At 37.7% G+C, this 12232-nt stretch overlaps 1 protein-coding gene across 1 annotated transcript in view; it reads left to right on the top strand.

The window, feature by feature from the left end:
* Window positions 1-1524: 1524 nt before the first annotated feature.
* Window positions 1525-12232, top strand: part of LOC140445288 (uncharacterized) — a 47228-nt gene continuing 36520 nt past the window's right edge. Inside the window, exon 1 of the mRNA XM_072537221.1 lies at window positions 1525-2197. Within this exon, the coding sequence (XP_072393322.1) occupies window positions 1571-2197 (627 nt within the window). The 5' untranslated portion in view covers window positions 1525-1570. The remainder of the gene's footprint in view (window positions 2198-12232) is intronic.

The raw sequence follows: 12232 nt of genomic DNA, 5'->3' as shown, positions 1-12232 counted from the left end.
GTATGTTGTTTCTATATTTATGTGTATGTGTATATTGTATAGGTAGTCTTTAACGTTTCTTTTTACTTTGACATGTCCTATATTATGTAAATAATCTGCAAGGATGAATAAAGTTTTATTATTATTATTATTATAATTGTGGCTAACTCATATTTACTTACTTAAAATTGATTTGCTTCAAGAATTTATATAATAATGAACGACACATATTTAGAAGATCTGGCGGTTGTTAATTTAACTTAAAATTTTATTTAAAGTTTGCATTTCATTCTTGAAAAAGAAGCTATGTACTATCTGTGGTACAGATGTTTTAACTCTTTCATCGTATGTTGCAAGGATAGCACATTAGCACATTACTTTAGTAAGTCTTGATTTTAACAATAACTATTCTGCAAAACTAACCTGTTGCCTGTTTTATTTTTGCTACCATTTGCTACCAGTTACTATACAATATAATATATTTTTTTTAGAGTTAGTAAAGAAATCCATATTATATTCGGCAAAAAATTATACAACCATTTTCCTGTGCAACTTAAATCTATAACTTCTTTCCTTTAGTTTCGTAAATTGACAAAAGCCTATCTATCTGAAAGACCATATTATTCAGTGGAAGAGTTTATTAACGAATAACTAAGAAATTACAGTACGTTTAGGTACAAGCAACTAAAGTATTTTTATATATATTTAAGTATCACATGCACCAACTTAAACTTACTCGTAAACTAGTTCGTAAGGTTTTATTATGCAATTTGCAATTTGCAAATTGTCGCTATTTTATTTCAGTACGACTTTACTCCTAAATGAACTGTTTTAAAGTTATAAGTAAGAAGAGCAGAAAAAAATTTGTTATGTAAAAATTACTAAAAAATGTTTTTAGTAATTTTTAAATATTTTAATCTTTTATTATTGTTCCCGACCTATTTGAGAATTATTATTACTTAAGTAATCACGTAACTATTTAATCCGAATAACACCTCCCACATCCACGTCAAAACAGTTCCGCCCTGGTCTATATGATATATGTTCATTTAGGGAACCCTGAATTAATATTTTAGAAGTATCATTTAAGAAATTAAATCCACGCTCTTCCATGGCTTTAAAAATATTAATTTTGACTGTATTATTTTTACCACTTTCCGTATTTTGTTTTGACAAAAAAATGAGTGGATTATTATCCTTTCCCAGCCGCCACGCTGATCTACAGCATCGTTCCAATTTTAGTATATGCATAAAAAATTATTCCGATATACGAAAGTGTTATAAAAACTCGACCTAACCCAATTGAATAAGTTACTAACAATGCACACGTGTTATCCCTATAAATTTTTGCATCCTTGTATCATGTAAAAATATTTACGCAACCTATTTAACAGAGTAAAGACCTTACATTAATATAACCGCATAATTACAGTTGTAAAAGAGCCCACCTCGTTCCAAATGAATCAGTTAATAAAAGTTGGCAAGTCTTTTGATGAAAAAATTACCCACTTAAGCTAAATACCAAGATCCTCTTGCCCAAATAAAAAGCATCATACAACGTTTACTCACAGACCAAGAAACGACGTTAATAATGAGATTGTTGTGTGTTTTAGTGATTTGCATTCACCTTTCTTCTTCTAAAAGCATCGACGGGAATGGGAGTGGTAACGGGAAAAGTTACTTCTTTAAAATGAGACAAAACAGCACTGACTTTATAGTCACCAGTAGGATTTCTAATAGAGGTCAGATTCAGGAAGATTTCAAAGAACTGCAGGCACCTGTTATAGTTAAAAGCCGAGCTTATGAAACTACAGGTCTTGGAAACGATTCTGACATGCCATCTCAAGAGTCTGAAGATTCTGATGAAAAATCCTCCGAAGACGTACCTATTCACGACAACCCACATGATCTTATTATAGATACCAATACAACAATAATCGAAGGTAGCCTTCCAGACAACATTCTTGAATCTATAATCCCTGACACGATAATTTCAAATGATACTCTTAAAACTGCTGAAGATATCCAAGAAAATATACTTGAAGATATTGCTTCTGGACTCAAAGTTGCTAACGAAAGCCTTGTGAGGAATTTTGAAGAGATTAAAGAAAGTATTTTGGAAGGTATTTCTCCTGGAGTAAATATTTCGAACGAAACTATCGCCGAAGACGTTGATGATCGTTCTTGGAAGAATTTGATGGAACAGATTTTCAAAGCGGTAAGTGAAAATTTTTTAAACTTTTTGCTTTAATTATTGTATATATTTAAATACGTGCTTTATAAACCGTAAGTAGTGTTATACGTTCTCTTCTTCTTCCAGTACGTCTTCCTATCGAAGATTGCCAACAATTTTGGCAAATTCTTCTCTTTTTTGGATCTTTCTCAGCAAATCGTTTGAGCCCAAACCTATCCAATCTCGTATCTTTTTAAGTCAGAAGCACTATCTTCTATCTACAAATCTGTTGTTTCTTATTATATGTTTAAAATAAGCAGTTTTTTTATGATTTCAATCAGCCAGCAGATTTTCTCTGCTCTTTCGGTGAAGAACTTGCAAGTTTGTATTGTGTAAAGTCCAAGGTATTCGTAAAATTCGTCTATATAACCAGGTTTCAAATTGTTAACTGGCGACTTGTAGCGTCAACACTTGATTTCCATATTACATTATATGGAATATATGTAGCCCTTCAAATTATATTTTAATTGTAATGTAATTGTAATTGTTTGTCCTAGTCATTTCAATTCGGGCTCGGCTTTCTAAGTCAGGGTTCAGATCTTCACTGATCTAGTTGTCCAGGTATTTAAACTTAGAGACTTTGGTTATCTTTGTGCCGTATATATGCATGTGCACTGGTTGATAAGGATTCCGGTTTACCAATATTTTCGTTTTTGCGGTGATAACTTTTAGACTTAATAGATCTCCTTCACCTAAAATATTTTTCTTAACTGTAACATGCTCAAATAAAAAATTTTTTTAAAAACTTTTAGTTTATTTTTAAAAGTGTATCACGAGAACTAGCGTGTTAAAGATTCTTTCAAATCTTAAGGTATTTATAATTTAAACTAAAGCTTCTATACAGACATTGTACTACTTTTATTCTACAGTAAAATGTTGAGGCCACCGTCACGAAAGTAGCGCCAAGAAACGAAATATAGGTTCGTGGCAGTCACAGTATTTACAGTTTAACAGTTGGAAGAGTCTATTTACTCGACGTGGCGAGTCCGTTAAACTACACGCTACAGGTTAAATGAATGGACAATGTAGAGATCAAGAAAAAGAAAATCAAGCAAGAGGACATAAATAACCAGTTCGGAGGAAGAAAAACAGCCACTTAACTACAAAGCTAGATCAAAGTTGAAGAATATCTAAGACGGTGTAGTGGTACTCGAGAAACTCATGAGTGAGATGCCAAATACAAGGCTACCCATAAAAAGGCAGGTCGACATCCTAAGAAATCGGATGTTCGATTATATCGAAGAAGTGAAAGAAAATAAGAAGAAAGAAGAGACTTAAAGGAAGTCTGTATGCACGTCATCCAGAGGCGTGCAGACCAACATGGAATTCTTGAAAGTTGACGAGAAGGAAACAATAGAGTTCCTAAATGAAGACTGGCCGAAGAAGGTCCTCACGAGAACCGTAGTGAAAGAGGGGGACATTACAGAAATAACAGGAGACGTGGCAGTCTTTGTCACCAAGAACGATGAGGCATGGAAAAGACCAAAGCTATGTTTCCGTAGCTATCAGGTGCTTTAGCGGAAGTGGACGAGGAGGCGGCCTGGGAACTATGAGAGTCACGATGTCCGCCCATAACGATAGAAAGTGGATCCACAAGGAGACGTATGGATTCAAACTTCTCCCAAACAAGAAGGAAGACAAGAGCCGGTGAAGTTCCTGAAAACGTGCATGAAACTGGTACAGAAGATGGAGGAGCTAGGAAGATAGCACTGGGAGTTGAGTCATCCAGGGGAATTCTGGAGTGGGCTGCAAGAGGGAAGGGTGTAATGATCACGTTCCTAGGAAAAAAGCAAGAAGAGGGTAGGCCAACATCAACACCAAGCCCAGAGAACAAAAGGAGTAGTAATCATTAGCAAAAGTAAAGAAAATCATTTGTGAATCTAAAAACAGAAGTGAAAAAAAACTGACAGGAGAAATCAGCATAAAAAGAGACTTTACTTATTAGAATTATTTTATGATTTAGATTTGAAAATATCTTACTTCGAAATATAAAAGTCTTGTAAAGTTTTGTTGTTAAATTAATCAATATTTTGGAACTTGTTTTTTATTTTATGGTTTGTTAAATAAGTGTGTTAACTAAAAGTTTGGTAAATATTGGTTTATTTAAAAAGTTTTTAATTTTACTTAAGAATCTTAGCGGTCGGCTAGTTTTGCGGAGCAGTATAGTAAAGAACAAGCCCAGTTTTCTACGTGACACTGTAAAACTTTTCTGATTGCCAAATAGATACTAAAAGAAAAGGATATAAATTTCGGTATCGCTGACACATTTACTACAATATTAGCAATTAAACTAATGGATGAACATAAGTGTGTCCATGTATTTGTTTTTTCCTCATTTTTAGTGCAAAAAATTCCCAAACTTAGACAGACAATTAAAATATTGCTTCAAGGTTTAGTGGTACAGCATTTTAAGTAAACATGTTACCGGTTATTAAACCATATAATAATACAAATTGCGTGAAATTATTCTCACTACTAAATTAGTTTTTTATTAGATATTTCTGCTTAATCATTAATCTCAAAAGTGATGTATCAGATTTATATTCCGGTTTTTTTTATAAAATGTTAAAACAATGACAAATACTATTTTCTCTCTTCTCCGCTTTTTATTATTAAGTCACGGTAATTGTTGAAGTCTTGTTTTAATGAACTATTTAGAATTTGCCAAAAACTTCAACTGTCGACTAATTATTCTAGGAACAAGGCGAGTGGTTGATTATGCAATTTTATGTCCCTCGGTAGATTGACGTTTATTATTTATGTTTTTTTGGTGGGTAGATTCAAGTTTTCCAGGGTACAAAGATAAAAAACCGTCAATAATTTTTTATTAACAATTTAATTGCTTAAATGATGGTAAACTTTGATCCAATTGTTAGAACCGGAGTAAAAGTTTTAATTAATAAATAAAATAAATAATAAAAAACCGGAATAAAATTTTAAAAATCATAATTTTTTTTCCTTAAAAATTTTGTTGAATGATTTAGGCATTTTTAAAAATTTGTTAAATAGAACTCATTCATCATTTACATTTTCATTATTATTTTGTCATCATCATCATCAGTGGCGTTACAGCTCTTTATGAGCCAAAGCCTTCTTCAGAACAATCCTCCATTCGCCCCTGTCTCTGGCAACTCTTCTCCATGCTCTAATTCCGATAGACTTCAAATCATTTTCTAGGTTGTCTTGGTACCTAAGTCTCGGTCTTCCTCTTCTTCGTTGTCCGATCGGCCCTCTTCGGTCAAAAACTTTTCTGACTATGGCATCTTCCTCTCGTCTGATTACATGACCTATCCATCTGAGGCGTGCTACCTTAATGAATTTTACAACGTCAGGTTCTCCAAATCTTCTATACAACTCAAAATTGTAACACCTGCGCCACAAACATTGTTCTTTTATGCCTCCATATATTCGCTCAAAACGTTTGAGCAATTCTTGGTCATTCTGTGTTAGTGTCCAAGTTTCTGAACCATATGTTAGCACTGGTCTTATTAGTGTTTTGTATACAGTCAGTTGAATTTTTCTAGGCATTTTTGAGGCCATCTGTCTTCTTAAGCCATAGTAACACTTATTGGCGAGCACTATTCTTCTTTTTATTTCTTCACTGACGTTGTTATCTTTGGTTAGCAGCGACCCTAAGTATATGAAGGTGTCAACACCTTCCAGTTCTAGGTCATCAATTATTATTCGTGTAGGTGTCGGGTTGCTTGACCTAGTGCAACACATATATTTGGTCTTTTGAACATTTATATGTAGTCCCATTCTGTGTGCAGATGCTCTTAACGACCGAAATGCTTCAGTCAGAGATTCTGTGTACCTACCTATAATGTTTATGTCGTCTGCGTATCCGACAATTTGTACTGATTTGTTAAAGATAGTACCATTCGTAGTAATCTGCGACTCTCGAATTATTTTTTCTAATGCCAGGTTAAATAAGAGACACGATAGTCCATCACCCTGTCTTAGTCCATTTTTGCAATGGAAGGGTCTTGAGAGATCGTTTTGGATTTTTACCATGCTCTCTGCACCTGTGAGTGTAAGTTCAGTTAACCGGACAAGATCAAATTGAATGCGAAATTCTACCATAGCAAGTAGAAGTTTATTTCTATTAACGGAGTCGTATGCGGCTTTGAAGTCAACAAATATGTGGTGGGTGTCGACGCCGAACTCTAGGGTTTTTTCAAGGATCTGCCACACTGTAAATATCTGGTCCGTTGTTGATTTATTAGGGCGGAAACCGCACTGATATCCTCCCACTATTTGTTCGGCGTAGGGGAGGAGTATTTTGTACAATACGTTGGCCAACACTTTATATGCCATATTGAGTAGAGTGATGCCTCTATAATTATCACACACCATCATGTCTCCATTTTTGTGTATAGGACACAGTACACCTAACTTCCAGTCTGTGGGTGTTTCTTTCTGTTGCCAGATTGCAGTTATCAGTTTATGCATGTGTTTCATGAGGGGGTCGCCGCCATTTTTGAAAAGTTCGGCAGGGAGATTATCCGAACCGGGAGCTTTATTATTTTTCAGTGTTGCGATGGCTTCTCTAATTTCTTCTTCGATGGGGGGTGGCTGCCGATCATCTTTATTCATTTGAAACATGGGATCCTCAATCTCGCCATCTTCGTGGTTGCCGCTAAGCAGTTCTTCAAAATGGTCCGCCCATCTGTTTAGTATCTGTTCTTTGTTACTAATTATAGAACCGTCCCTATCTTTACAGGCTATTATTCTGGGTTTGAATCCTTTTCTGCAGCTGTTTATCTGTTGGTAGAATTTTCGTGAGTCTTTTCCATTATGGTGGTTAACAATTTCGTTTAGAGCGTGTTCGTATTGTTCTTTCTTTTTTCTTCTAAACATTCTCTTTTCTTCTCTTCTAAGATTTTCATAATCTTCCAGAGTTAATCTCGTTCTGCGCTGCTGGAGTCTTTTATATGCTTCGTTTTTTTGTTGGTTGATATGTCTGCACTCTTCATCGAACCAATCTTCGTGTTTTTTGGTCTTGATAGGTTTTAATACAGTTTCAGCCGCTGTGTGCATAGCTTCTTTACATTTAGTCCAATGTTAGTGTGGTCGATTTGATTTTTGGTCTGGCCGTTGTAACGATGCTTTGATCGTTTAACAGTTCGAACCGTGGGAGTGTCAACATTTGCGCATCCACTTCTACAACGTAAGGGCCGAGTGGGAATCAGAACGGCTATTTAAGGTGTGTGAATAGCGGAATTAGACAGTCTTGTAGCTAGCGCTCTAGGCTCCCTGACTCGCCGGTGTAGTGAACCAGCGAGCCATTCTGGACAGAGATAGTTCCGTATTGAGGATCATATTCTGTCCCTAACCAAGCGGAACCCATCGGTATTGCGTATTGAGCATTACCGTGGATCTGCACAGAACCAATCGGGACAGAGATTTCCGTATTGAGGATCATACTCTGTCCTTAGCCAAGCGGAACCCGTCGGCATTGTGTATTGAACATTGCCGTGGGTCTGCACAGCTAAATATTTTGTTTGCGAGCATATTTGGAGCTTTTGCTGAATTGAAGCGAAAGCGAGTATATTAGTAGTACTAATTAGTTTCTTTTCTTTTGTAGACGTTTGCCGGGGAATTCATTCATCGCGGGACCCAGACGGAAACGTAGAATTCATTTTATTTTTGTTTTATAAGTATACAACGTAGAATTCCTTTTTTTTAGTTTTTATTTATTGTATATATATACTTAATAGATTTATTTTTATTTCAAACCTGTGTTTTACTGAGTCTGTTGCCCCGAAAGAGCTACCCATCACAAACTGGCGCCCGAGCAAAATTAATAACATGCCGACAGATAAAGACACAGACTCAGTAACAGGTACGTCGTGGATAAACCGACTTTGCAAAGAGGAATTGCAGAGCGAGGCCGAAAAATACGGCTTAGATCCCAAGGGAACCGTTAAAGAATTGAGAGCACGACTCAGAACCTATTTTAAAAATCGCGAGGAAGCGACAGGAACAATCCCAAAAGAAAAAACGTCCAAGGGAACAGAATCCGACACACTGGCCCAGGAAATTTCGGGCATCCGAAGACAATTACAGGAATTAACAATAAAGAAACAAATGGGGCAACCAGAATTGCTAAATCAAGTACGAAAGTGGAACACACACTTCGACAAGAAACATTTGGATGCAATAGAATTCTTAGAGAGGATAGACGAATTAAGCTTGGCCTCCGAGATCGATAAACAAGATCTACTAAGAGCATTACCAGAATTATTAGGAGACCACGCCTTGTTATAGTACAGAAACAATAACAAAAATTGGAAGTCATGGACAGATTTCAGCGAAGATTTTAAAAAAGCTTTCTATCCCAGGGGATATTTGCTACAACTAGAAGAGGAAATCCGAAACAGAAAACAGAGACAGAACGAACCAGTAGATAGATATATCACGGAGATTCAAACATTAATCAGACGAGAAGGATCTTTTTCTAAAAACCAAGAACTCGAAAGGATATACAAAAATTTGTTACCAGAATATAAGCTTTATGCTCGCCGCCGGGATTTCGGAAACTTAGCCGAATTACAGGATTTAGCCCAAGAATACGAAGCTATAGAAGACGAAAAGACTCGAGCAAATCAGATTTGCCGTGGAAACTGGAGACGCACGGACCAAGCAGAGTACGATGCGAAAACGGCATGCTTTAGATGCAAGATGCCAGGTCACAGCCGTAAAAACTGCAAAAACCCATGGAAAAAGTTTTGTTCGCGTTACGGCAGAGAAGGGGTTTACAGCAGCGACTGCTGTTTCAGGCGTCAGGGAAACGAATTACAGACTGGAGAAACAAGGAGTCGTCCCAGTCTGTAAAACAAGATTCGACTCCATTCGTTTTCGCCGTTACACAGCCAGCAAGCAATGACATTCGACTGTTCGCATCACTAAAAATAGGGCAAAGAACATACAGAGCGCTCATCGACACAGGAACTACTAAAAATTACGTCGGGGATAGAATAGCTCAGATATACAAGGACTCTCTAGATAGCTACAGCGGGAGAACAAGACTAGCAAATGGAGCGTCAATGGAGCTTAACCAGAAGTTAACAATTGAATGCGAGATCGATAAGTTACAAACCCGACAAACATTCATAGTAATGCCAGGGTTGACGGAAGATGCCCTACTAGGAGTGGAATTCCTCAGGAACCATTCTATCGAACTTAAATTCGATAAACATACGAACAAACAATACATACAACATCAAGAAGAGACATGTAACACTTTAAAAGACTCCACTCAAAATACGGAGTTAGAAAGGTTCCTAAGAAAAGAACTAAGGGAGTTTGAGAACATAACAGGATCCACCAACTTAATAAGACACGAAATAAAATTGAAGAAAAAGTGCGATCCAGTCAAGCAGCCTTATAGGCGGCACAATCCCGCAATGCTACAGATCATAAACCAAGAAGTGGACAAGATGTTAAAAGAAGGAACCATCGAACCCTCCACAAGTGGTTGGAGTTCACCGATTGTACTAGTTAGGAAAAAGGCTAACTCGTACAGATTTTGCATTGACTTTAGAAAAGTCAACGAACTATCAGATAAGGACGCATATCCGTTACCCAGAATATGGGAAATTCTGGATAGACTTAAGGAAGCAAATTTTATATCGACCCTCGATTTGAAACAGGGATATTTTCAAATACCCCTAGAAGAAACAAGCCGCCCAGTGACAGCATTCAGCGTACCCGGAAAAGGCCATTTTCAGTTCAAAACCACCCCATTCGGACTGCATTCCGCAGGAGCCACTTTCCAACGCCTACTGGATAAGGTAATACCTCCCGATATGGAATTCGCGTTTGCCTACTTGGATGATATCGTAGTAATATCTAAAACGCTCCAAGAGCATTTAAATCACCTACATGAAGTTTTCCGAAGACTGAAAGAAGCCAGATTACAGCTGAACTTCGAGAAATGCACGTTTTGCCAGTCAGAACTCAGATACTTAGGACATGTGGTTGGAGCAGAAGGAATAAAAACTGACCCGGAGAAAACCAACGCTATAACGGAACTTACAGCACCGAGAAATGTGCGTCAACTCCGCCGGTTCCTAGGAATAACATCATGGTACCGCCGATTCATAGAGAACTATTCGACAATAGCCGGACCGCTAAACATGCTTCTGAAGAAGAAGATAAGATGGAAATGGACCGATAAGCAGGAAAACGCGTTTGAAGAGCTAAAATCAAAACTTACATCGGCCCCAGTATTAGCATGCCCCGATTTTTCGAAAACATTTTACCTGCAAACAGATGCGTCGAACTGTGGACTTGGAGTTGCACTAACACAGAAATACGACGGCCAGGATAAAGTAATTGCATATGCTAGTCGAACCCTCACACCAGCCGAGACAAAATATTCCACAACGGAAAAAGAATGTCTATCCATCGTGTACGGGATAAAGCAAATGAGGCCGTATATAGAAGGATACAATTTTAAGGTCATATCAGACCATCAGTCCCTCAAATGGCTGAAGAACCTTAAAAACCCGTCAGGTCGGTTAGCCAGGTGGAGTTTAGAACTGCAACAGTACGATTTCGAGGTAATATATAGAAAGGGAGTCCTCAACAAGGTAGCAGATGCTTTGTCACGACAACCACAAGAAAACCAGAGCGAAGAACCAGAGTCGGAATTATTAGCATCAGAACTGGAATCATGCAGTTGGTACGATAATTTATATAGGAATGTACTCCAGAACCCAGACGATTTCCCGGATTTACAAATATCAAACGGGAAATTATATAAACACGTTTGGAGCAGCCGTAATTTAGCCGACCCAGAGTTTAATAACCCATGGAAATTATGCGTACCAAGATATAAAAGGAAAGATATTTTGGAGGAAAATCATGACTCGACCACAGCAGGCCACTTAGGAATTGCAAAAACAATTTGCCGAATAGCGCAAAAGTACTATTGGCCTAAGATGTTTAAACAAATTGCAGACTACGTTAGAGCCTGTACGAAGTGCCTCCAATATAAACCGTCTCAAATGCAACCAGCCGGGAAAATGCAACCGTCCACTGTAGAAAAGCCTTGGCATACTGTCTCAGTTGATTTAATGGGACCATTCCCAAGATCTGCAAAAGGAAACATTTTCTTAATAGTCGTGCAAGACCGGTTTACCAAATGGGTCGTCGCCCAGCCAATAAGAGCAGCATCTACGAACTCAATCATCGACACTCTACGATCTAAAGTAGTCATGCAATTCGGTATCCCGAAGAAAATCATCTCGGACAACGGCGCGCAATTCACAAGCGGAAATTTTAAGGCGTTCCTAAAATCCTATAACATAAATCACATTCTAACACCGCCGTACTCACCTCAATGCAATCCAGTAGAACGAATGAACAAAGTACTGAAAACGATGATAGCTACTTACGTGGAGAATAACCATAAAGACTGGGACAAATTCATACCAGAATTCTGCTACGCCATAAATTCGTCAAGACACGATTCAACAGGATTTTCACCAGCGCTTCTTAATTTCGGAAGAGAATTAGACACAACAGAGGCGACAAATGGACAAGATATACAGGGGTATGCAGAAAACTTAAACAAGTTAGAAGCGTTGAGAGAACTGGCGAAAGTGCACATGGAACACGCTTTCGAGGACCAAAAGAAATATTACGATCTAAGACGAAGAGACTGGCGGCCACATCCAGGAGATCGAGTCATGAAAAAGGAACACCATATATCATCGGCTAGTGCAGCTTTCACCAGCAAACTAGCGCCGAAGTACTCAGGACCATACATAGTAACGTCAGTGATATCACCAGTAATAGTAAAACTGAAATTGGCCGATAGTAGTAGCCGCAAGCAGATGACGGCGCATGTAAAAGATTTAAAACCATGGGAGGGGGGAAATGTTACTACAGAAATCCAATCCCCACCACAACCAAACGGTATTTAAGTGGCAATGCTAGCAAGCAGAATTCAGTTCGTCAACATCAAACATGGAAGACATATTAGAGATACCGGAAGAGATGACCCCTCTG

The sequence above is a fragment of the Diabrotica undecimpunctata genome, chromosome 1 (genome assembly GCF_040954645.1).
Source record: "Diabrotica undecimpunctata isolate CICGRU chromosome 1, icDiaUnde3, whole genome shotgun sequence".
Lineage (NCBI taxonomy): Eukaryota > Metazoa > Arthropoda > Insecta > Coleoptera > Chrysomelidae > Diabrotica > Diabrotica undecimpunctata.
The sequence above is the reverse complement of the archived record's forward strand: the minus strand, read 5'-3'. Positions and strand labels throughout refer to the sequence as shown.